At 30.5% G+C, this 23,333-nt stretch overlaps 5 protein-coding genes across 16 annotated transcripts; 3 read left to right on the top strand and 2 right to left on the bottom strand.

Annotated features, from left to right (window-relative positions):
- Positions 1-334: 334 nt before the first annotated feature.
- Positions 335-4,146, bottom strand: LOC138187032 (1,5-anhydro-D-fructose reductase). The gene is made up of 4 exons (XM_069127472.1): positions 3,930-4,146; positions 1,451-1,618; positions 955-1,308; positions 335-878 (listed from the first exon to the last, which is right to left on the bottom strand). The coding sequence occupies exons 1-4, from the start codon at positions 4,143-4,145 to the stop codon at positions 504-506; spliced, it is 1,113 nt and encodes a 370-aa protein (XP_068983573.1). The 5' UTR covers position 4,146; the 3' UTR covers positions 335-503.
- Positions 2,277-8,966, top strand: Arv1 (ACAT-related protein required for viability 1). 5 transcript variants are annotated; one of them, XM_069127465.1, is made up of 5 exons: positions 2,277-2,691; positions 5,213-5,715; positions 5,844-6,878; positions 6,958-7,602; positions 8,028-8,163. In XM_069127465.1, the coding sequence occupies exons 3-4, from the start codon at positions 5,877-5,879 to the stop codon at positions 7,408-7,410; spliced, it is 1,455 nt and encodes a 484-aa protein (XP_068983566.1). In that variant the 5' UTR covers positions 2,277-2,691; positions 5,213-5,715; positions 5,844-5,876; the 3' UTR covers positions 7,411-7,602; positions 8,028-8,163. The 5 variants fall into 5 exon arrangements, with proteins under 5 accessions (XP_068983566.1, XP_068983567.1, XP_068983565.1 ...); XM_069127466.1 differs by lacking the exon at positions 5,213-5,715; XM_069127464.1 differs by having other exon boundaries at positions 5,213-6,878; positions 6,958-7,472.
- Positions 8,939-16,720, bottom strand: Wdr37 (WD repeat domain 37). 7 transcript variants are annotated; one of them, XM_069127460.1, is made up of 9 exons: positions 16,583-16,705; positions 15,940-16,025; positions 11,239-11,514; positions 10,857-10,982; positions 10,507-10,758; positions 10,060-10,279; positions 9,602-9,889; positions 9,265-9,511; positions 8,939-9,096 (listed from the first exon to the last, which is right to left on the bottom strand). In XM_069127460.1, the coding sequence occupies exons 3-9, from the start codon at positions 11,504-11,506 to the stop codon at positions 8,974-8,976; spliced, it is 1,524 nt and encodes a 507-aa protein (XP_068983561.1). In that variant the 5' UTR covers positions 11,507-11,514; positions 15,940-16,025; positions 16,583-16,705; the 3' UTR covers positions 8,939-8,973. The 7 variants fall into 7 exon arrangements, with proteins under 7 accessions (XP_068983561.1, XP_068983563.1, XP_068983558.1 ...); XM_069127462.1 differs by lacking the exon at positions 15,940-16,025 and having other exon boundaries at positions 16,583-16,720; XM_069127457.1 differs by lacking the exon at positions 16,583-16,705 and having other exon boundaries at positions 15,940-16,531.
- On the top strand, positions 12,758-15,929 carry LOC138187031 (tRNA pseudouridine(38/39) synthase). 2 transcript variants are annotated; one of them, XM_069127471.1, is made up of 7 exons: positions 12,758-12,853; positions 13,332-13,406; positions 13,700-13,827; positions 13,909-14,474; positions 14,856-15,147; positions 15,582-15,718; positions 15,800-15,929. In XM_069127471.1, exons 2-7 carry the CDS (start codon positions 13,335-13,337, stop codon positions 15,877-15,879), a joined length of 1,275 nt encoding a protein of 424 aa, XP_068983572.1. In that variant the 5' UTR covers positions 12,758-12,853; positions 13,332-13,334; the 3' UTR covers positions 15,880-15,929. The 2 variants fall into 2 exon arrangements, with proteins under 2 accessions (XP_068983572.1, XP_068983571.1); XM_069127470.1 differs by lacking the exon at positions 12,758-12,853 and having other exon boundaries at positions 13,013-13,406.
- Positions 16,700-23,243, top strand: LOC138187025 (chaoptin). Its single transcript, XM_069127450.1, has 10 exons — positions 16,700-16,984; positions 17,304-17,493; positions 17,950-18,097; positions 18,278-18,388; positions 18,496-19,242; positions 19,424-19,572; positions 19,881-20,663; positions 20,819-21,573; positions 21,735-22,251; positions 22,494-23,243. The coding sequence occupies exons 1-10, from the start codon at positions 16,955-16,957 to the stop codon at positions 22,835-22,837; spliced, it is 3,774 nt and encodes a 1,257-aa protein (XP_068983551.1). The 5' UTR covers positions 16,700-16,954; the 3' UTR covers positions 22,838-23,243.
- Positions 23,244-23,333: the final 90 nt, after the last annotated feature.

Here is a 23,333-nt window from a genome sequence, read left to right as displayed (position 1 = left end):
TTCAAACTTTTCATTTCGAAGTACAAGACTCGTATAACACGTAACTAATAATATGTTATTGGTTTTCTCAAATACGTGCCAGTAGTTTATTTTACTTGCGAGTAAAGTTTAAAAAATATTATTGTAATGCTTCAAAGAAGATAAATTACACACGGTTTTTTTCTTTTCCATGCGTTTCGTAGTAACATTTTTTTCGATTTAGGGTACACTTTTTCACTGTTTAAGATGTTTTCTTTTATTAGGATAAAAAATTGATTTCATTGATGAAACATTGATGGTATTGGTTTCATTTTAGATAATAATAATAAAGCAAAAAGAAAAAAGAACAATGCAGTGAGAACAGAAATAAAGATATGATTTTTTTTAATACATTTATTTATAGAAATTTGAAACATAGGCAATTAAAAATATTTATTTCTATAAAGTTACTATTTTTGCGTATAGTAAATGGTACCATATATATTGCAGTGTACATATTTAAGTCATACGAATCTACGAAAGGTTTAAAAAGGAAACTCAGGATGATTCCTTACTCCCTTAAAAAATTCAAAACCACAAATTCTACCAGATTCACCAAGATCGAGATTTCTTAATTTCTGCATGTCCTCTGGTTTAAGTTTCCAACCGAATAGTTCTTTATTTTCCTTAATTCTTTGAGGGTTTGTACTTTTAGGGATAACTACGATTTCGTTTTGTACAATGAATCGCAATAAAATTTGTGCAGGTGATTTCTTATACTCTTTTGCTATTTCTAGTACTACATCGTTTTGTAACATATCTGGGATTTTTTCCGTTTTATTTAGTAATTTAACAAGACTGCGCGAACCAAGCGGCGAATAGGCTGTTATAAAGATGTTTTCCTCTTTACAATACTTTACCTGCAAAATATTATTTTATTTTATGTCAAATAATTTCGTAATAAAAAGAGTGTGTTTAAAGAAAAAGGCATCTTACCAGTTCTTTCTGTTGGAAAAAAACATGTAATTCAATTTGCAGCATTGATACTTTTACTTTTGCATTTTTTAAAATTCGTTTGATTTGAGGGATATTAAAATTTGATAGCCCAATTGCTTTAGCTCGTCCGCATTCTACTTGTTTCTCCATTTCAGCCCAAACTTTTACATGATCTGTACTAAGATCAAGTAACATTTGTCCATTTTCATCCTTAGGATGTAAATCTTCCCCAGCTTTCTTAAAAGTGAATGGAACGTGAACCAAATATAGATCTACATATTCTAACTGCAAATCTTTTAAAGATCTTTTTATCCATGTTTCAACATCTTCTGGTCTATTTCCGACACAAGGAAGCTACAAGTGTAAAAAATAATTTTTACTGATCCTTTATATCTCAATATTATTTTTAACAATTTCGTTAATATTTTCTCCATCCAATTATATTACAATAAATATTTTCAAGTAAATACGACGTTGGATATATAGCTGATATTACCTTCGTAACAATGAAAATGTCAGATCGTTTAATTCTTCCAGAATCAAACCATTTTTTAAGAACGTGACCAATTACTTTTTCATTTTCATATACTGGTGCTGTATCGATGTGTCTGTATCCTGCCTCTAAAGCAACGTTTAGTGCGTCCTGTAATTCTTCTTCACTTGCCTAAAACATTATAACATGCTTTTTCAATCATTAGGAAATATAACTTTGTAGGAGAAGTATTTTTTTATTAATTAAATTATATATAGCATTTAAGTGTGATAATACCTAAGATGCAGAAATAACTAATTATCAAGAACCGAATCCCACTTATGAGATAGAAATTCATTAATAATTATTTTCCTTTCCCGCAATAACTGTTTAAATGAAATTATACAATTTGTAAAAAAGATAACTGAAACAATATTGATGTATTTATGTTCAATTTACATTTTAAAATATAGTCAAAAGAACTAAAGGTAGTATATTCTTGTACATAATTGTTATTAAAACTATTGAATATTCAAACTACTTATAAATATGATTTCAAAGGTTTGTATGCTATTACGTTACGGTTGAATGTTTCTGGGCAATCGCTATTTCATATAGTATGTACCACCGCTACGTACATAAAGAGATATGTATATAGTATTCCCTATAAAAAACTAAACGTTACCTTCGTTTTTCAGGGAAACATTACAAATATAAGAAATTGCATATGTACTATTGTATTGATTTTAAGACACTGTAAAACCTTTTTCTCTATCATTTTTTATACATATTTGTAAAAAGACGCTAGTAGTAATACGAATATCCTGTGTATGGGTAGATATTTTATATTGTTTTTAAGTCCTTGTAATAATTTGTTTAATTAAAAGATCGGAATATCATATATATTTGTATCTATTTCCTCGACAGTTTTCAGTCAACGTAAATGTACGGTCAATTTAAATAAAATAGAACGTCGAATCGGTACTTAGACAAATAATTTAAATAATTCATGTATTTTGATGATGTGGTCATTTTGAAAATGGTGTTCGACAAAACTGTATTATGCATGCGCACAACTATCAGTGCTTGTGTTCAATCTAGTGTTTTGTCATACATGTATGATTAAACTAAATATTTCCTGTAAAAGTTATGTTCTTGTATTTTATTTAAATTTTATATAAAAGGTGATCTTTCTTTCTTTCTTTCTAAGACATGAGCTAATCAAGATTATAAGTGTGTAAAAGAAATATGTAACCTGTTACTAGGTATAGTATTATTACGTATTACTTATTCTTTTAACAAAATTAATATAAATATTAGTAGACTATTTTTACAGCTTATTCTAACTATTGCTATAAAAATATTGGAGATTAAGAGAAATAAAGCTTTTAAAATTGAATGTATAAATTAGAGATACCTGTGCTTTAGAATGTGAGGTTAGGAACTATACTAATTATATGTATATATAATTTATGAGCACTTTTATTGAAGTTTCTACAGTGTAATAAGTTGAAATTATGTAGCTATTAATAATAAATATTTAATAAAAACTATATGTTACTGGTCTTAATTTTAAATTAAATCTATGCATATAAACATACTATAACATGTGAGATTATTTAATTGCATGGCGATATATATATTTTTTATTTTAATTAAAGTTGTATGTATAGTTATTTGCATTCTATCTTTCTTAAGGCATTTGTGAATGTAATTTTGATATTCCCTTTTTAATCAAAGATATGTGGGACATCAAAAAGATATAAAATATTCAGTAACCCAAATAATTTTGTCAAGATACATGTGTAAATCAATTCTTCATTCTTTTGTTATATATATTGATATGTCATATTAAAAATTTATGATTGTAAATTTATGATTAGAAATTTTTATTACCATATTAGGATAATGATATATTTTGATCCACATTTTCATAATTAAATAGAAAACATTTGCTATTACTATTATATCATTGAAAAAAATATTACACTTTAAATCAAGTAAGTTGATACATAGATCCATGTTAAATCTTCATTTACACAATTAATTTATATAATACCACAATATACATATACAGTCATGAATACACAATAAAATGTTGTATCTTTGTTATTGTAATGCTTTATACAATAATAACGTGACATAGGTACTATTCGAATTAACAGTTTCCATAATTTTGAAATTAAATCTTCATATATGTAATTTGTAATCAAACTTTTCTCACTCAAAGAATAGTAGGTTTTATAAAATTTCATATTAAATAGAGGAATTATTACATAGGATTGTAAATTAATGCAATTAAATTTACAGACTGTAAAAAAAATATTTCATTAAGAAGAAAATTATATACAACGTTTAAAAATTAATCGTAGCGAATGGTACGAAAGCGTATCTGTACATTTTAATATTTGATACATTAACGTTTGTGTTTGAGTATTTAATGATAGTATTGTATCAAAAATAATTTTCTTTACAAAAACTTTTTATTTTACAACAAGTTTACCTGCCATGTGCCAAAACCGACTATTGGCATTAAGTGTCCATTCGGAAGCAAAATAGTGTCGTTCTCCATTGCTTGTGTACTGTAGCAACTTTGTAGAATAACTGAATAACTGTAATACCGATTCCAGTTTCTTAAAACTAACTTGACTTTCTCTTTAAGCATGTGCTCACAATCGTATACAACCTTGATCAGGCAGGCATACAGTAATTGCGGCATTTTCCATTCTTTATTAGTCAGATAAAACAACCATCAGGAACTTGCAAGGTTAATTGTTTATGTAATCATTCTAAAAATAATTATATTCATAATTTTAGATACATTTTAAACATTGTATGTTATAATTAATTCTGGTAATGATAAAACGATATAAGGCATAAGGCAATTCTTTTCTCTTTTTTCTCTTATTAATCAAAATTATCCAGATTTAAAGTTCATGACAAAAATGATGTAATGTTATGAATTTTAGGTAATGTCTGTTTACTGCAGGTGATCTGGAAATATTACAGAACAAAACATAAATTAAAACGATAAGTGATTTTATAATGTATCGATGTGTAAATTGTGGAGCTGAGGTGGAAGAGCTTTATAGGAGATACTGTCCAAGTGTTCTAAAGCTTTTAAAATGTGTATGTCATATATTATATAAATTTATTTTTTATAGAAATTAAAAATTAGTTTCATTTCTCGAAATAATGTAGTAGCCAATTTTTTATTTTATATCATATTTCACTTATTTACAAATAATTATACGCAGTTTTACAGAATAATGTTCCAAAATAAAATTTACGTAAGAAAATTACAGTTGCATTTATGCTTAGATAACATAAGAATAAATAACGAAGCATTTAAAGTTGCAAACTATCTAAACGTTCGCCAAATTTTGAAAATTATTTTACTGTCAAATATATTATTGATCATGTCCCTTGATAATCGCGGACTCCTTTACGTGGAAGAACAACGCGCATTCTTCAGAGTAGCCATATCAACTGAACCAAGTAAAACCATATGATGTCTGATGACCCGTCTGTATTATGGCAGGAAAGCGGGTACGGATTTCTATCGATATTCGTGGTTAATTGAGTTTCATCATTTCACAGTCAATAAATTAATACAATTTATGCTTACATTTAATTGCATTTATTTTCTCGCTCAGTTTACTTGTGTTCTAAGCAACAAAGACAATTATTCCTATAACAAATATTCTTTATCACTACGTTAGTTTCTATTATTATTCGTATGATTGTACTCTTTATAAGAACTTTTTTTAATTTCGGTTTATGTAGTTTATTCAGACGAAGAGAATTGGATGTACTGCTTCGGCGATTCGACCTCAGACAAAGGTATTAAATGATGAGCAGTTTTTTCGTAATTATATATAGTCATCGGTATGTGATACTTAACGGAACTTCTGCAATCTAAGATTTAAAGTGCATCTACAAGACTCATACAACTCTGGACGTGGCTGGCTAAATCAATTGATTGCTTAATATATTAATTCATAATGTACTGCAAAGAAGTGCAGCGTTAGTTGACCGGTAGCTTGGAGTAATATCTGACCAACTGTCAAAGGAGGTAGAATTCTAGGAAAAGCCGAGTGTTTTTCTTCTCCCTTAAGTGAGAACGAGATAAAGATACCTGACACGAAATATCGAGGTTAAAATAAATATGTTAGGTGCCTCTCTACGGAGTCACTTCCAAGAACTGATAGAGATAGTGGCCATCAGCTAACACGGCAAACTCTCAGTCAGCTAACGCGGCACTACTACATATCATTCCTATGAAGTATGTAAGTATTCATATAACGTGCAATAGGTTTGGAGCGGATACGAAGTGAATGAAACACCCGGGAAAATTATGCTTTGGTGAAGAATTAACGTCAAGTGATAACAAGAACAAAATTTGTTGAACTTTCAGTTACTGCAGTTATAGATAACTTGATAGTTCGTGATGACATCCCCTTCTGGTAATAACACAAGCATAGCAGATCGGCTAGATATCCTAGAAAAATTAGAAGATGGCATGACTGTGAGTAGTATTGCCTGTGAATATGGACTCAGTAACAGAACAATACGACGATACCGGCAGCACTCGAAGGCGATTCGCAACTTTGCGGCGAATCCAAAGTACCGGGAAATGAAGAGGCAACGGATACCTATATATACCGATTTGGAGTCTAAATTGTATCGTTGGTTTCAGCAAAGGAAGTTGTTAGGAGATTGTTTAACAGATAATATTTTAATAAATAAAGCTAAAGAAATAGAAACAGAGTTTCCCAGTACCTCGAATTTTAAAGCAAGTCGGGGTTGGCTCCAGAACTGGAAGAAAAAATATGATATTGGCAAGAATACGACAGATCCGAATGAAATCGCCGCGAATAATTTTATACGTGAATTTTTACAAATACTAGTAAAAGAAGATATAAACGAAGAAGATGTGTATAACATGGACGAGACTAGTTTACTTTGGAAAGCACTTCCGTGGAAGACATTAGTTCATGAGGAAAAATATCTGATCATAAAAGGAGAAAACAGAAAAACAGACATAGTGACTGTGGCATTTTGTGCAAACACTAGTGGTACACACAAATTGCCATTACTATTTGTAAATAAATTCGCAAATCCCCGAGCATTGAAACATTGTAAGGATACATTACCGGTGGTATATAAAAGTCATTGTAATGCCTGGGTTAACGAAGATATTTTTCGAGAATGGTATACTAATCATTTTAAGCAAAGTGTGAAAGAGCGCCAATTACAGGAACAACGTAAAGGAAAAGTAATATTGCTCGTTGACAATTTCAAGGCACACAAACTTGAAAAAAAGGAACTAGATGATGGCCACTTTATGTTAATATTTTTACCACCGAATACTTCCTCGTTGATCCAACCTATGGACCGAGGCGTAATTACTCAATGTAAAAAGATATTTCGGCTTGAACTACTTCGTCGGGTATGTTGTACGTTCAATACTTCGTTTAAAATAATATTTATAATAATGCAATTTTCTCATATACATTTCTTCTTCATAGGTACTCCAGTATAACGACGGACTTACACAGTTTTATGCTGATTACGATATTAAGGATTGCATCGATTACATTAGCGAAGCATGGAATAATGTTACACCACAAAACATTCGCAGTTCCTGGGTGAAAATTCTTAACAGACAGTTTGAATTTAATAATATTAAAACAGAAAATTCTACGGTCACTGATGAACAGAATGCAGAGCAATCTATCGACGTGATGTCTGCTGAAGAAATAACAGAGTGGATTTCCGGATGCGAACAGGCGGAAATCATTCCAGAGGAAACTGCAATTTTGAAACAAATTTGTAAATTTGAATCATCTCCTTCTCTGATAGAAGACGAAGAAATTGATCGTCTATTGTATAATTTAAGGATGCTGAGTAAAATCGAACCAGAAATTGAAGCCGATGCAAAACGAATAATAGATCATTTTAATAAAAAGCAAGAAAGATAATATTGTCCCTGTTATAGTTATTGTTATCATTATTTTTACACCAGCGATGTACCATTTAAATCGTACGTAATACATGGCCTATCGTCAGAAGACTACTTCGATATAACTATTGTTGTTATAAACGTTTAATCATAGCTTACAAATTTCCAAGCTATGTGACATATGATATTATAATATATACATAACACAAAAGTATGTTTTTTGTATTCAAGTATGTGTATCATATTTGTAGATATTTATTAAGCAAATACCAAATAATTTTAGTATTCGTGATAACTTACGTTATTACTTATTCCTGTTGCCATGTTTTCTGCACTTCTATTTTTACACCTTTACATTTGTTTCTATATCTTTTTTGTATTTTGTTATTGATTTCGTAATAAAGTGTTCATAATAAAATTACATATAACATTCTTTTCTTATTATAACTTGACAAATAAACCTCATCAGACATTTGTGTACATGAACTTTTCTTATTGGTTTAATGTTCAAAATCAATACTCCAAGTTTTTCTAAAGTTACTATTTTGGAACTCTATACTGTAAAATAACTTCTATTATAAAAAAGAATTATTTCTTGCTTCTAAATGGTTAATAATTTATTTTTATTCATTTCAGGGAACATGTGATCTCTTGGCAGATAAATATATTGAATACGATCCAGTAATAATCTTGGTTGACTTAATATTGCTTAAAAGACAAGCATACAGGCATTTGCTTCACAATTGTGATATAACGCCGTGTTGGAAACTAGCAATAATTTTGTGGCTTATTGAATCTTTCCGAAATTTTTTTCTATGTAACAATAGCAATCAGTATGTTCAATATTGGAAGATATTTCAACCTAATTTTAATGGACAATGTAGTGTATATCTAATATTATTCAACACTGCTTTTGCTCTTGCTACTTTTGTCTTCACCGTAATTTTCTGTACTAAAGTGAAGTGGTATTTTTACCCAACTAATTCAAACAAATGTAGTGTGATACAGTTAATGAAAGCTTTAATCATTGGTGGATCTGGAAAATTATTAGGACTGTTAGAAATTACATGGGGACATGTTTTTCTAACGCCCCATTACTTACTTATATTGGGATATACTCTTCTTTGCTTACTTACAACCTATTCAGGTAAGAAATTTCATATAGTTTATATTATATTTTATTTATTTGTTACGTATGTATCTTCTAGGATGTAGTGTTAAGTTAAAACACCTTTCGGTGCTAAGCTGATGAATGCTTCACGCGTATAGCGGTTAAACTCATCCTATTACTATAATCGTATAACCATACTTATAATTAGAATAAATTATTTATAGTTATTATTAATATATCTATATGTTATATAATTTCAGTGGCAGCCAACAATAGAAGACTGGAATCTTTAATAATTTTGGGAATAGGCATAGTGGTTTACAATTGCACACCTAATTTTTCCTTCACGACGTTTAAAGTTTTAAAATTAGTATAATTATTTATTTTTAATTGAATTTGATTTTGTAATCCTGTTTGGCATAATATAACATTAAACTAAACTATATAAATATATTTGTAATATACATATATTTAACATTCCTTAAGAGGTATGATACTCCATCCAAGAACTAATCTATCAAAACCACAAGAGAATAAGTTACAGACCCCGCTATCTTCAGCCCAGGCTACAGACGAGACCATTCTCTGGTGACCCTGAAATCAAAATCAAATTTAAAGTATTTTTATTTTTATATTCTAAGTATAAAATACAAATTCTTTTTTTAAATTCACCGTGAAATTTTAAGTCTAAATTATCACAAGATATGCAAAGAAAGATTAAAGTAACGATACTATAGGACATAAGGTAAAATTTTTACTTACCTGTCTGCTAGTTCTAGGCAATCTAGCTAATCGTTGACCGTTAAGATCAAATAATCTAATTTGTCTATTATCATGTGGAATTGCAACGATACTAGTGCTTGATACGGCTAATCGGTTAGCGGCACTGTCACCTCGAATTGTAGCTAAAGGACTTCGTATATTTCGTAATTCCCATACTTTTACACTTCGATCATCCGAGCCGGAAACGATTTTATCTTCACGCGTGAAGACCGCTGATGTCACAGTCCTGTAGTTTAAAAAATGTAGTGTTTAAGAACATTTCATCTTATACCATGATTCATCAGATTTAACAAATTCATCATCAATTATTACTTACTCGGTATGTGCTTGGAAAACGGAAACCGAATGAATGGGCTCCCTAAAATCCCACAGACGAAAGGTACTGTCCTTACTCGAAGTAACGCAAAGTCGTTGCGTATGATGAGTTGATACATGAGAAAGTTCTTGATCGTGTCCACATAATGTGTGAATAATTTCTCCAGTTTCTACATCATAAAGATTTGCAGTTCTATCCCAAGAAGCAGTGACTATCTGCTCTGCATCAGGTAACCAATCTGCAGCCATCACGACACCCGTATGTCCTAATAACTCTCGTATTGGAGTTCTGTAATATTTTACAAAATATAAATATATACTGAAATGTGAATTTCCTATTTAGAACTATGTAAGAACAACTCTTTGTATTGTAATAACTTTCATTCATTAAAGTGTAATTTAGATTAAAAATTTAATTGAATGATAAGGAAATTTAAATTGGCTTTCCATAAGTATTACCTTAGTGTAGGCGGTTCTTCTTGTTCCTCATTTAAAGCAATCACACCACTAAGATTTCTATCAGAACTCAACCCTGAAAGGTCTTCAGATGAATTCTGTCTTTCAGGTAAATCCCAATCTACAGCAGCTTGCCACACATGAGCAGTATTATCTCCACTTGACGTGAGTGCCAACTCTTTGGTAGGATGAAAACGTACAGAGTTAACAGAGCCAGAATGACCTATAAAATAAATGAGAAATATTCTATTTATCAAATAACAAAATTATTATTTTATGTATAATGTGTACTTTATAGAACTTATGATACTATAAATATTACCACCTAATGACAAAATCTGCAATCACTTAGTTGCCAACCCAATACTAATGGAAATATTTTTGTGTAGTTTGCAAATACTAATAAAATATATAAGAATACATAAAACTGTAACTTAAAGAAAAACAAACCAATATACTGCAGTAAACAACGCCCACTGTCCATAGCCCAAACTCTAGCACTGTGATCAGCAGAAGCTGTAGCAATAATTTGACCTGCTCTTCCAACAGAAACTTCCCAAACACCATCCCGATGCCCAAAATATTCTCTTTGCATACTACATGTCATAGTTGGTGTTTTAAAACTGGAAACTATTTTACTAGTTTGTGCTTTTAACTTATTAGAAGTTGTTTTTGTTTTTGGTGCTGAATTCCCTGCCATAGCTGTAAACAACATATATATTTTTAATATTTGAACATAAATTAAAAAAAATGAGATGACTTTCCAATTCTCCCTTGCTCTTAATTATTTACATTCTTACATTTTTGTTTGGAAAGACTTTTTGTATCTGGAAAGTCTGCAACATCTCCAAGAGGTAAGCTCCGTTCTCCAGAACCATAACACTCTCTTTCAAGCCTCTCATTAAGAGTATCTATCTTCTCTTGTACTAAATTGAGATGTTTGGAAACATATATATTAATAAGATTATACTTTTTTTTAGCAACATAAAGTTAATAAGTAAAATTTACTAAAAATTATTTTAATCATCTTATTTGACATTGCTTATTTATATTCTTAAAAGCCTCAACTATAAAGATATTTTTTAAATTATATAAAAAGTAATAGATAAAAGCTTTCTATATTTCATTATAAAAACTAATATTCATAGCATATAACATATAAAAATATCAATATTTTCATACATCCCAAATTTTCTGTGTAAAGAATCTCAAATTCCTTTTCTATTTGTTGAAATAATTCAAAAAGTCGACATCGTAAAGCTGGTGGAAGTATATTATCATCAGGGTCTGTACGAAAAGCTGCATAGTGAAGTGCAGTTGGTTGCAATGGAGTAGATCCACTTTGTGATTGCAATTCTGTATCTGTACTACTTTGTACTCTTGGAATAGAAATCCGTTTGATTTTCCCAGCACTTTTATTTCCACTAGTCATAGATGGTTCTCCAGGCATCTTTGACTCTGAAATATTATACATTTAAAACGATGTACTTATGATATATTATCTTTGTTTATATTATGATTATAAGATTATAATTAATAATTTTAGCTCTGCAAAGCAATATATTTTAAATATTAAAATTTACTTTAAAATGCATAATATAATAAAATCGTAGGAATACATGTAATACTTATAATATAATATAATAATTTTCATTATTACACATACTAACCACTTAATAAGTACTCACTGTGCATATACATATATTATTTTCTTCCTTCTTATATTTATATTTATGTAAACACATATCACTGTATAATATGGTACAACAATTATATTTTTTACATTTATATTTCTTTAAGTACTTTAAATAGCTTCGTTTAGAAATACAATAACAACAACAATGTATTTAACTAAATTACAATTAATACATTGAAATTGCAATATGTATATAACACATCATGTGTACATATATAAACGCACATATTTCAAAGATTTGTGAATTTATTGGAAATAATTAAAATAGGATAAGTACTATCTTATATGTCAATACAATAGTCTTAAAATAATAGATATTTATAACATCCAGATGGTTAACTAGATTTTTCTTACCATGGAATACTACTTCGCGGTTGCAGGGTTCGTCAGTACTTGTTTAAAGATAATCTAAATTACAATGTCTAAACTAAAATATTTGGAAGCTATTACCAAATCTAATAAAAATATGGGAACACAATTTATACATAATACAAAATAAAATTAAATGACAAATTCAGTTGTGAATTGATTTCGAATATACCATACTTACATACGGTATACGGTCAATATATACAGAACAAATCTGAATATAATAAAACCACAATTAAATTAAAAAAGAATTTATTAGAATTAAAAAAATAGAATAAGGAACTGTACATAAATACATAAATATAGCACTACGAGTTCAGCTGTATCAAGTTCAAATTACAGAAAAAACCTTGTATATATAATCACTAATAATACTTTCTACTCGCGTAATACACATATATAGAGCCGTAAAAATGTAAAGTGAATGTAAAATGTAGAAAATTTTTTAAATTGTTACAAAGGTGTACTAAAACAATCTTTTAACTTTTTGTTGGCTTGTTCTTGCAATTGTAACTCTAAACCTTTTATTGTGTATGATCAAAATGAAATCACAGATTTTGAAATAGTAAAAGTACTTTAATTTTGTTTTCGTAAAAAATGTATATTTTTATTACATCGTATAATGTTAAATTTCTTCGAAAAGTTTAATATTTTACATATCTTTGTGTTAATACAGATAAAGTATTTTTGTGTTTTGTTAGCATTCAGAGGATTTGATATTTGTATTCATATGTATGTACATATGTACAATTTGATATTCGTTTATATCGTGAGATTTATTGTATCCTGAGATGTATTAAATACTAATTAAAATGATTTGTTCGTATATTTTATTGTAAATAAATGCATTTATATTTTGTAAATCGAATTTTAGTATTTTTCTTTAATATATTCTCTCCTTTCATTTGAGGTTATATATCATTCTTTTATTTGAGGTTATATGTCATTTTTTAATTGATTGCATTAGACTTAGTAATAATATACATTTTGTAATTCTTTTAATATTTTGTTTTATATAATACTCAAATTTGGAATTTACTCATTTTTTTGGAATATCTCAAATAATGTAATTATAAACATAATAAATCTTTGTAAAAAATATGAATTGTATTCTTTAATAATCATATGCTAAGTATTGTAATTTTCTTGTAACTTTTAATACATCTTCTAATAATATAATATTCGTTTCGTTATTATATAAAACTATAAGATTATGTCAAGTATGGATAAAAAGAAAAAACAAGAAACTTTGGAGAAAGAAGAACTTCAGTTGCTCAGCAAGACGGTAAATACTTTACTTATCTACTTTAATTATCTGATTATAAATAAATTATATTTGTTAATAATCTGATAAATAAACTATCAGTCAATTAAGCTATATATATATTTTTCATAGATTAGAATATGGAAATTTTATGATTATGTTGCTTTTTTTATATCACTTCACTACTTTGCATTATGTTTTAATATTTAAGTCATAGTTAATAATGACAAAAAATATACAATTTCTTGTTGAAAGGAACCATTATAATAGTATATGGTATAAATATTTTATTCTAAGTAACATATTTTTGTTAGGAACTGATAGAAAAGATAATAAAATTGGAAGAAGAAAATAAACAACTGAAAGCAGCAAAAAATAAAATAAAAGAAAAATCAAAAAATAAAGATATTCATAAATCACAAAAACCATTTGATTTTTCAAAGTATGTAAATCTATATAACTATAAAAATAAATATTATGATAAAGAAACTATTTATTTCAATATAAACTATTTTAATTTTAGGTGTAATAAGAGACATATTCTTTTAAAATTCTATTATCTTGGATGGAATTATAACGGTTATGTTGTACAAGAAAGCATTGATAATACAATCGAGGAGCATTTGTTTGAAGCATTAATAAAAAGTTGTTGTATAGAGTCACGTGAAACATCAAATTATCATAGATGTGGGAGAACCGACAAAGGTGTCAGTTCATTTTCACAAGTGATTTCCATAGATTTAAGGAGTAAATTAAATCCAGAGGATCAATGTAAATTAGAAGATGAGCTTCCATATTGTAAAATATTAAATAGGCTGCTCCCTTCTAACATAAGATGTATCGCATGGTGCCCAGCATCTAGTAATTTTTCAGCAAGATTTAACTGTAAATTTCGAACCTACAAGTACTTTTTCCCAAGAGGAAATTTAAATATAGATTCAATGGATAAAGCTGTTAAATATACTATAGGAGAGCATGATTTTCGAAATATTTGTAAAATGGATGTGGCCAATGGTGTTACTAATTATCAAAGAAAAGTTATTGATGCAAAAGTATGTCTGTATCGTCGAGATTTTAGAAATATTTCAGGTAATTATTGCGTTTGATCTAATCATATGTAATTAAGTATTATGCCTAGCAATATTATATTTATTTATATATTTATAGTATATTAAGAATGCATTGAATCTAATTGTAAATTTCTTTTAAAATGGCATTACTATTAGTACAAATTTTTGGCATTAAATGTCGGAGTAGTAAGTGTAACAATTGCGATGTTATGTGTTTTTTCTATCTTTTGTACATACATGTTATTTTGTTATAATAGTGATTTTTATTTAAAAGATTTTTTAAAAATTATAAACAAAAATTTGCTCTATTGCGATTTTTTATAATATATTTATTTTTTCGTTAGTGTACTACGTTTGTATATGTATTGTAAAATATTGTATGTTATATGTTTCTTTGTAGGATATGACGTGTGTCAATTGATTATAACAAGTCAAGCATTTTTATGGCATCAAATTCGTTGCTTAATGGGTGTTTTGTTTCTTATTGGTCAAGGAAACGAGAAACCGGAAATTATTTTAGAGCTTCTAGATATTGAAAAATGTCCTAGGAAACCACAATATAATTTAGCTCATGAAATACCATTAAATCTTTGGTATTGTGAGTACGACACGATGGAGTGGTATATCGATAAGGATGAATTAATAAATACAATAAAATTTTTACAAAGAGATTGGACTTTGAACACAGTAAAGTACGTAGTAAAGCACTTTAATAAATTACGTACTTTAGTTTATTAAAGTACATAGATATGATCTTATAAACGTTTTCAGAAAAAATACAAATTACACCTGTTTTACCGCGTGAATTACATACGTCTTATGTACATTCCATTTAGACCAGATATTTTAAAATGTTTTATACAGTATTAATTTTTACTATGTATATCTTATTTTGAATATTATTTATATTTTTTATTTCGATTTTTACAATCTTATATGTGCATATTATGATTCTAAAATCGTCGATATAAACAGAACGAAAGTGATTTCTCGTGTAAAATGATATTCTTCCTCATTAAGAATTAAAAAATTTATCTATTTTTTAACCCGGAAGAGGTTACAGATAATTGCTCTGTCAATTTATATTTTTTTATAAATAAAAATAATGCAATTTCGATTTTAACAGATCAGTTATGATTGAAAATATGTTATCGGATTTGGAAGATACAACGGATTGTAAAGATATGCTTTTTCAAAGTGATTGTCTATTACTTGGTATACAACCTAGAATGTATCAACGTTTAATGAAACGACCTACTTGTGGTTAGTATACAAATCCGTTAATATTCTTTTACCAATTTTTTGGAAGAAGATAATCATATTAAACGTACAATTGATTTTCAGAAAGCTTAGAAAGTAAAATAAAACATTACGAAAGTAAGAAAAAGAAGAAAGAAGACCCAGACAATAGCGACGATAAGTAAATGTATCAGTCCTTTTTTTAACAATAAAAGATTTTAATTTTGTTAATTTATTATACATACTTTATGGCTCATAGTGACCTTCTTATACTTCCAGCCTTGTTCAATCCTTTCTCATCTCTAAACACGCATTGAACACACTAAACACACTAAAAATATATACGAAATACAACCTGCTTGTGATATGCCTTAGGTTGTTCTAATACTGGCAGCACACTTTCATTCAAAGTGGATTAAAATGGCGGCAAAAAATTGTACATCAACTTTTAAGGCGTCACTGTGAAGTAAACGCCTCAATTCCGTGATCAAATTCATATCGACTCATAAAAATAGATTTCGAGAAGCAATATCGTTCCGTATCAATGGCAAAATGAATCAAAGCTGTTATACAAAAGCATTTTGTAGCTTAAAGACCTTAGTATCTTTAATTAGTTTCGTATAATTGCATTTCATCTATATATTATTAAAGTAAAGTTTTAGTTATTGCTCGATTAATTTCTATTTAAAGCTTTTTCTCAAAAGTATTTCTCAATTCATTTATCTGTATGCGGACTTCTATTGATGGAATAAGAAATTTTTAGCTAAAAATGAAAAAAATCTCAGTTCACGGACCCAGACAAATGCAATTTTACTGGAACTATTTTACGTTTAATACATTCCATTAAATCGTACAGATTCGATTCAATATTGTTTATCGTTAATTTACCCCGTAGTAGGAAGAATCTCCTATTTCTTCTTATATTTTATGAAATCAAAAGGATTAGAAACTAATATGCTTTCGATAAAAACCACAAAATCTATTTTACAAAATTGATCGCATCAGTCTGACTGCAGCTGTAGCTTTGTTTTGGTTTCTACTTCGATCCATAGACCCGGAGGAACATGCGCTTTTGCGTCTCCCGGCTTCATACTTGCGCTCTTTAGCATCAGTCTGCCCGAGTTTGCGTTCTGTTGCTTCCTTGCTGCTTGCCTTTAGCATGGCCATGAAAAATAGAACGTGTAAACTAATGAAATATCCCTAATTCGTTTTAAAATGGTTAGACGATTACGAAAATTAATTTGACGAGTGCTAGTTTATATGAGCTGCCGAACATTGTCATCTAGAAAGGTATATCTCTTATTCTGTTTTACTTTGCATGATTATTTGCTTATTTATTTACTAAGTTCAATGTTCTCCGTGGTATATTGTCATTTTTACCGTTTGATATTCATTTTTTTATTTACATAAATCATTCTTCTTAGGATGATACCACATACATTCATTTTCTATTGTTTGAAAATATTTAAGATTTTATACCAATGCACAACTGGATCTTCACTTTAGTTTTTCAAAATTGGACTTGAACAATTTGTAAAAAGAAATTTTTATGTATACATATATGCATAATTGTACTAAATTGATTAGTTTCTTTGTTTATTCAATACAGATGTTGTTAAACAAGCAGGTGGACCGTATATACATAGAGATCCTTTTTATCTTTTGTATGTCGAGTGTCATAAAATGCTATAGCGTACCATGTACGTTCAACACCATGTGTATGTGTTGGATTCAAGACGATGAAGATTTCACGAAGATGGATATCAATTGCATAGGAATACCATTTGCCAGATTTCCAGGTAGGTTTATCATATTTTACAAACTTAATTTTACTGAATCATCACGTTTGAAAGTTATAGAGATGGATAAAGCTACGGGTACGGACTATAACTATAACTATAATTATTTGACGTATAACGAGGCAATAATCGTCAGCTTTGATAGCTTAAAAACTATGAAAGTCCAGAACAAAAGAAAAATTTCTGTAATAAAAATTACATTGCACAGAAGTCATTGTCTTCTTCTTCTTTTAACGAAGAAACTATTTAATATTAATGAAGGAAAGATATTTCTTAGACCTATTTTCATTTCTTAAGGTGCAATGCTATATTTTTTGCTTTATTTTTAAATATTAGCTCTTACGACGAATACAATAATTTATTCACTGAATCATTCAACATTGGATGGTCCTTCGTGCTTTCGTATTTTACACACAAAACCCATATTTAAATTAAAAAAGATATATTTAATAATAGATGTCTCCGTAAGTTACGTGGCTCAGTTGGATGTAGTTGGATCTGGGATCCAGGCGTTGGATAACGACGCGCTCACGAGTTCAGTTGGTGTCGAAGCTTTGGGATTAATGAGCAATCGATTGTCCAACATTGGTGATAAATCCTTTTCGTAAGTTAGTATGACGGAAGATAATGAAATTATATGTTCTCGATGTTTGTATTGTTTTGTTTCATTGGTTAAATGTAATATTTTGTAACAAGATAAGAGAATAATAATTTGTAAGTATCTAATTGTTATATCTTCAAGAGGTGCATGTAATACTTCATTTAAGGGAATATATGTTATTAGAGGTATTGCGGATAGTTTACGTTCACTGGATCTCAGTTACAATGCCTTGGAGGACGTGCCATTTAAGGTTTTTCGCGACCTAAAGAAACTAAACTGGCTCAACATGCACAGGTAAAAATGTAGAGGAAATTCGACAAAGGTTCTAATTAATTCAATAATAGAATCAATCTATCAAATCATAAAACTATATAATTATAACCGAAAAATTGTATTTCTAGCAATCATTTAACATCGCTGGATGGTGACTGGGGACACTCGAAGGATGCACTAACAAACGCCTTCTTTGGAGATAATTCAATCATCGAGATACCAAAAATATTCAACACGTTCGAATCCCTGGCTTGGTTGAATCTCGACAACAATAACATCGAGGAACTATTGGAAGACAGTCTACCTCCCAATATACACACTCTAAGTCTCAATAGCAACCTTTTAAAATCCTTTCCATCCTCCTTGAAATCCTTAAAACATCTCACGTGGTTGTATCTGAGAGGCAACGACTTTAAAAGCCTTGAACTGCCCGATTTTCAAAGTTCAAATTTAGAACTGGTCGACGTCAGCGAAAATTGCATCGAATGGATTGGTACACTAAGCCTGACCAACCGAACCTTGAAGATTAAAGATTTCAATCTAGACAGCAATAAGTTAACATCGTTAACTGCTGGTATTTTTGATGGTCTCGAGACTAAAAGGATTCACTTGTCCTCGAATACGATCAAGAACGTTGACGATGACGCTTTCCGAGGCCTTGAGGATATGCTGGAATATCTGAACCTGGAGAATAACGATCTTTCCAGTGTTCCTGCAGCAGTTAGTCGATTGAAGAAGTTGTCGTACCTGTATCTTGCTAATAACGACATAAGGAACATATCTGGCGATGCATTTTATGAGTTTGCAGAGAATTTGCGGGCGCTTTCGTTGGCTACGAATAGCTTGGATGCTGTACCAGTTGCGGCTGTAACCAGGTGCCTTGTTTCTTTAATTCGTGTGTGCACTTGACTGTTCGATGTTTAGAGTTCATCCTGTTTTGCGATTTGGTAGCAAGAATTGCTCAATATTGGAGAACTGAGAGATCGATATACAGTTGTAAATAATCTTTACGCTATTTAATATCCATATTTAATGGTACGATGTTTTACGAAATAGGTGCCAGAGGTTACTCCATCTTAATCTCGGCTACAACAAAATCTCTCATATTCAGCCGGGTGACTTCGAATGGGCAGAGGATCTTGAAATTCTCTTGCTTAGAAACAATATTTTGACGAAACTGAAAGACGAAACGTTCAAAGGAGCAAGTAAGCTTCAGTTTAGATCTCCTTCTGTCGCAACTATTTGGTTTATTACCATATATTATCATAAAATCATAGGATAAGTTGCCATATATGTGATTAATTAAAATACGATCTTAAATAATTTTGGTCATGAGATTCAATGGTCAGTTCAATTTTACATTTAAATATATTTCCCATTTGTACTTGTTTTATTCTTCTATATAATATTTAGTCATCTTATATAATATTTTACAGCTTGTTTATTTTATGGTAATGCCGTACATAGAAAAAGATGAGTAAGGAGGAAATGCCAATCTCTCGATCACTTTCAGGGAAGCTGAAAGAGCTCAGTTTGTCTTTCAACCACTTAACGGAGCTCGACGACGATTGCTTCGTTGGTATCGAGGAGAGCCTCGACATTCTCGAGTTGAGCTTCGCTTTCGCGACCGACGTGTTCCCTCAACGGGCACTCAGGCCCCTTTCGAATTTACTGTGGCTCGTTTTGGATAACAACAACTTTCAGACAATCGAGGCGACTGCGTTTTATTCCTTCCAGCGATTACGCTACATCAACCTGGAATCGAATCGACTTCACTATCTGCCTGAACGAATATTTCTGTCCAGCGTCCATCCCGAGCTTCGAGATGTGAAGCTCGGTTACAATTTCCTCGAAGCCATTCCAGACTTCAGCTTTCACAATCTGACCGAATTGAGATCGCTGGATCTGACCGGGAATAGAATAAAGATTCTTAATTCCGATTCCATTATGGATTGCCCGGAATTGGTGACGCTATCGTTGGCTTACAATCGAATCACTAAAATGGAGAAAAATGCATTTTACGGTCTGCCTAGCTTGCGTTTCCTTCATTTGGAGTTCAACAAATTGGTGATGCTAGATCTGGACGCGATCGCGGAAATCGGCGGACCAGATTTTGCTCTCAACGTTTCATATAACGCGATTTCGACCATAAATTCTGGAAGCTTCACGAATAATTTGACGAGATTGGATTTGAGTTTCAATAACATCAGTCATTTGCCGGCGGACACGTTTTATGGAACACCGGAGCTGAAAAGTTTGGATCTGCAGAGTAATTTCATCGTTGTTCTTGAATCAGGTAAAATAATATTTTATCGTCATTATCCAGTTCCTTGACTGTAATGAAATATCGTTAATACATCGTTGATTGGTCTTTTTGTCCTTTCTTTGTGATATGATGCATCTTACCAATAAAATTTTCATTAACATTTTATTAACAGCAAATTTTTCTAGGCACCTTTACGCTGAGACACTTGGAAACGCTAAATCTACGAAACAACAAGATAGAAAGCTTACGGAAACAATCTTTCCACGGCTTAGAATTACTGCAACAGTTAGATTTAAGTGGAAATCAGATCACTCAACTATCCACCGAGCAATTCCGTAATCTAAAGAATTTACGAATCCTGAATTTGTCTGGGAATAAAATAAGATCCCTACCAAGAGACGTTTTCGAAGGGACAAAATTGGAGATTCTTGACCTAAGTAAGAATAAATTCACCGTGGTACCATCGCCATCTTTTCTCGAGGTTGGCTATACCTTACGGGATCTTAATTTAGCGGACAATTTTGTGGATCACCTAGACTCGACTGCTTTTCCAACTTCGCAATTGGTTTCTTTAAATTTGGCGCATAACAGGCTAACCATCCTGCCAGACAATTCGTTTGTTTCTTTGGGAAAACTTCTAAGCCTCAATGTATCTCAAAATATTCTTCAAGCGAATTTTAAGGAACTCTTTCATTACTTGCCTGGGTTAAGGCAGTTGTATTTGGCTAATTGCGGTCTTAGAGACATTCCTCTTCTTCCACTGACGAATTTAAACGTCTTAGATCTGTCTTTTAATCATATACACTCGACGTCTGACAAGCAGTTCCAGTATTTGAAGGATTTGAAGATCCTGTGGTTGGTGAATGATTCGTTGACTTCTATGCCCAATGTGAAATTAAGTCTGTTGAGAGAACTTGATGTGTCTGGCAATCCAATAGAGGTGAGTTCTTTGATCGTATTTCTGTTGATTTATACAATATTTTCATTTTCGTTTAAAAGTTTTGAAGAATAGCAAGAGCACTGTCTTTATAACGAAATGAATGTGTTTTATGTGTTTAAAAAATTGTTAAAAAATATTCGCTAATGAAAATAAAAATTTAGGAACTGACGAAAGAGAGCTTCCTGGGTTACCCAAGACTGGAGAAACTGAATCTAAGAAACCTGAATAAAACCAGATCGGTGGACAAAGATTGCCTTCGCGTCTTAAAATATCTGAAACATCTTCGGATTCAAACGTGGCCTGAAGCGGATGGATTTCATCTCCGACATCTGTTAACTGGATTACCATTAAGAACCGTGGAGATTCAAGTAACAGAACATTTGCTGAAACATCAGATACAAAACGCTTTCACAAAGCAGCTCAGAGAATTGACTATTTCGGGAAGTGATCTCGAGGTAATTTCCTCAGAAGCGTTCTCTACTATTGAAGGTGGTGAATTGATATTAAGGATCAGGGATACTCGAGTCCGGAGACTGCAGTCCGATATGTTTCTTTCTTTGACGAAGAGACTCTCCCAATTGACTTTGGACTTGAGGAACAATCATATCAACGAACTTAGTCCTTCGGTTATTTATGGGAATCTTTCGTGGGAGAGCGTTGGTACCAATATGGTTGCTGGTACGTGAAGCAATTAAATTATTTAATATTTACGGCTTAAAAAACGCAAGCTGATATTTGGTTCGCACAGTACGCTCATGTGTATTGTACTCGATACAAACAAATTTTGATTAATAAGTTTCTCTTTCTTGAAAATTATGCGACACATATGTAGTATATGCATATGTATATAATGAAGAAAATGTAATTGAAACATTTATATTTAAAGAAAAAGAAAACACAACTGTGTCGTTGTTTTTCAGGCGGTTTACAGGTATCTGGAAATCCTCTTGAATGCGATTGCGAGATCGCTTGGCTCAGCTTATGGTTACGAAGATGGCTACGAGAGTCTCGTCAAATCCATACAGCTTCTCAATCGGATGCTCGACAGCTGAGAACGATCGCTGGAAGAGCTGTCTGTACCGAAACCACGCCGTCATATTCGTCTGACAAAGTTCTGTTAACTTTAGGGACCCCTCACACTGCCTGTCAAGCCTCTGCTCTTAGCTCTGGTAACTACGAAAGACTAGCTACCACTTGGCTGGCTATAGTGGACATCATTCTCCTAACGATAATCGCGCCTACTGAATCGTTTATTTTATATTAAAACGAAGAGGTTATTATGGTTTTACCATCTCCCACATATTTTATTTCAACATGTACATCATAAGGGAATTAAATATATTTAATTCTTATATTTAAATAAATATAGGAATTAAAATATAGTTTTTTTCATAGTGGTTTTTGAATGATTTAAAATCATTATCTTCAATGATAATTACAGAGGAGAAATTTATGAGTGGCAAAGTGTTAAATTTGTATTTACAAAATATGTAAATATGTTGTGTTAAATAATTTGATTTAATTTAACAGCGTTGATGAGACTTAAATATTAATGTAAGGAAAGTATGCGCACAAATGATGTTACCTTTACTAGTGGTAAGTTTAATACTAGCTGTTTGTTTAACATGTTACTATTTATGTTTGAAAAATAAAGGATTTTTATAGTAAGAGTGTATAGGTGGTTGTTACAAACTGATTTCATAATTTAATTTCAACTGCGAGATAACTAAGTAGAATAACGACTTAAACTAAACTTGTTA

Source organism: Bombus flavifrons, chromosome 14 (genome assembly GCF_040668555.2).
Source record: "Bombus flavifrons isolate JBK064 chromosome 14, iyBomFlav1_principal, whole genome shotgun sequence".
Lineage (NCBI taxonomy): Eukaryota > Metazoa > Arthropoda > Insecta > Hymenoptera > Apidae > Bombus > Bombus flavifrons.
Note: the sequence above shows the minus strand (reverse complement) of the source record. Positions and strands in the feature narration are given on the sequence as shown.

Coding starts and splice junctions, on each gene's coding strand:
- Wdr37 (XM_069127455.1), bottom strand. CDS start 11,757: ATGTATATGCACAGTGAGTACTTATTAAGTG. Junction 10,759..10,856: donor AAGTCTTTCCAAACAAAAAT/GTAAGAATGTAA, acceptor TGTTGTTTACAG/CTATGGCAGGGAATTCAGCA. Junction 10,280..10,506: donor TTGTTTACTGCAGTATATTG/GTTTGTTTTTCT, acceptor TTTATTTTATAG/GTCATTCTGGCTCTGTTAAC.
- LOC138187032 (XM_069127472.1), bottom strand. CDS start 4,145: ATGCCGCAATTACTGTATGCCTGCCTGATCAAGGTTGTATACGATTGT. Junction 1,309..1,450: donor ACATTTTCATTGTTACGAAG/GTAATATCAGCT, acceptor TTACACTTGTAG/CTTCCTTGTGTCGGAAATAG. Junction 879..954: donor TTTTCCAACAGAAAGAACTG/GTAAGATGCCTT, acceptor AATATTTTGCAG/GTAAAGTATTGTAAAGAGGA.
- LOC138187031 (XM_069127471.1), top strand. CDS start 13,335: ATGTCAAGTATGGATAAAAAGAAAAAACAAGAAACTTTGGAGAAAGAA. Junction 13,828..13,908: donor AAACCATTTGATTTTTCAAA/GTATGTAAATCT, acceptor TTTTAATTTTAG/GTGTAATAAGAGACATATTC. Junction 15,719..15,799: donor AATGAAACGACCTACTTGTG/GTTAGTATACAA, acceptor ATTGATTTTCAG/AAAGCTTAGAAAGTAAAATA.
- LOC138187025 (XM_069127450.1), top strand. CDS start 16,955: ATGAGCTGCCGAACATTGTCATCTAGAAAG. Junction 16,985..17,303: donor GAACATTGTCATCTAGAAAG/GTATATCTCTTA, acceptor TATTCAATACAG/ATGTTGTTAAACAAGCAGGT. Junction 19,243..19,423: donor CCAGTTGCGGCTGTAACCAG/GTGCCTTGTTTC, acceptor TTTACGAAATAG/GTGCCAGAGGTTACTCCATC.
- Arv1 (XM_069127466.1), top strand. CDS start 5,877: ATGACATCCCCTTCTGGTAATAACACAAGCATAGCAGATCGGCTAGAT. Junction 6,879..6,957: donor GGCTTGAACTACTTCGTCGG/GTATGTTGTACG, acceptor TCTTCTTCATAG/GTACTCCAGTATAACGACGG.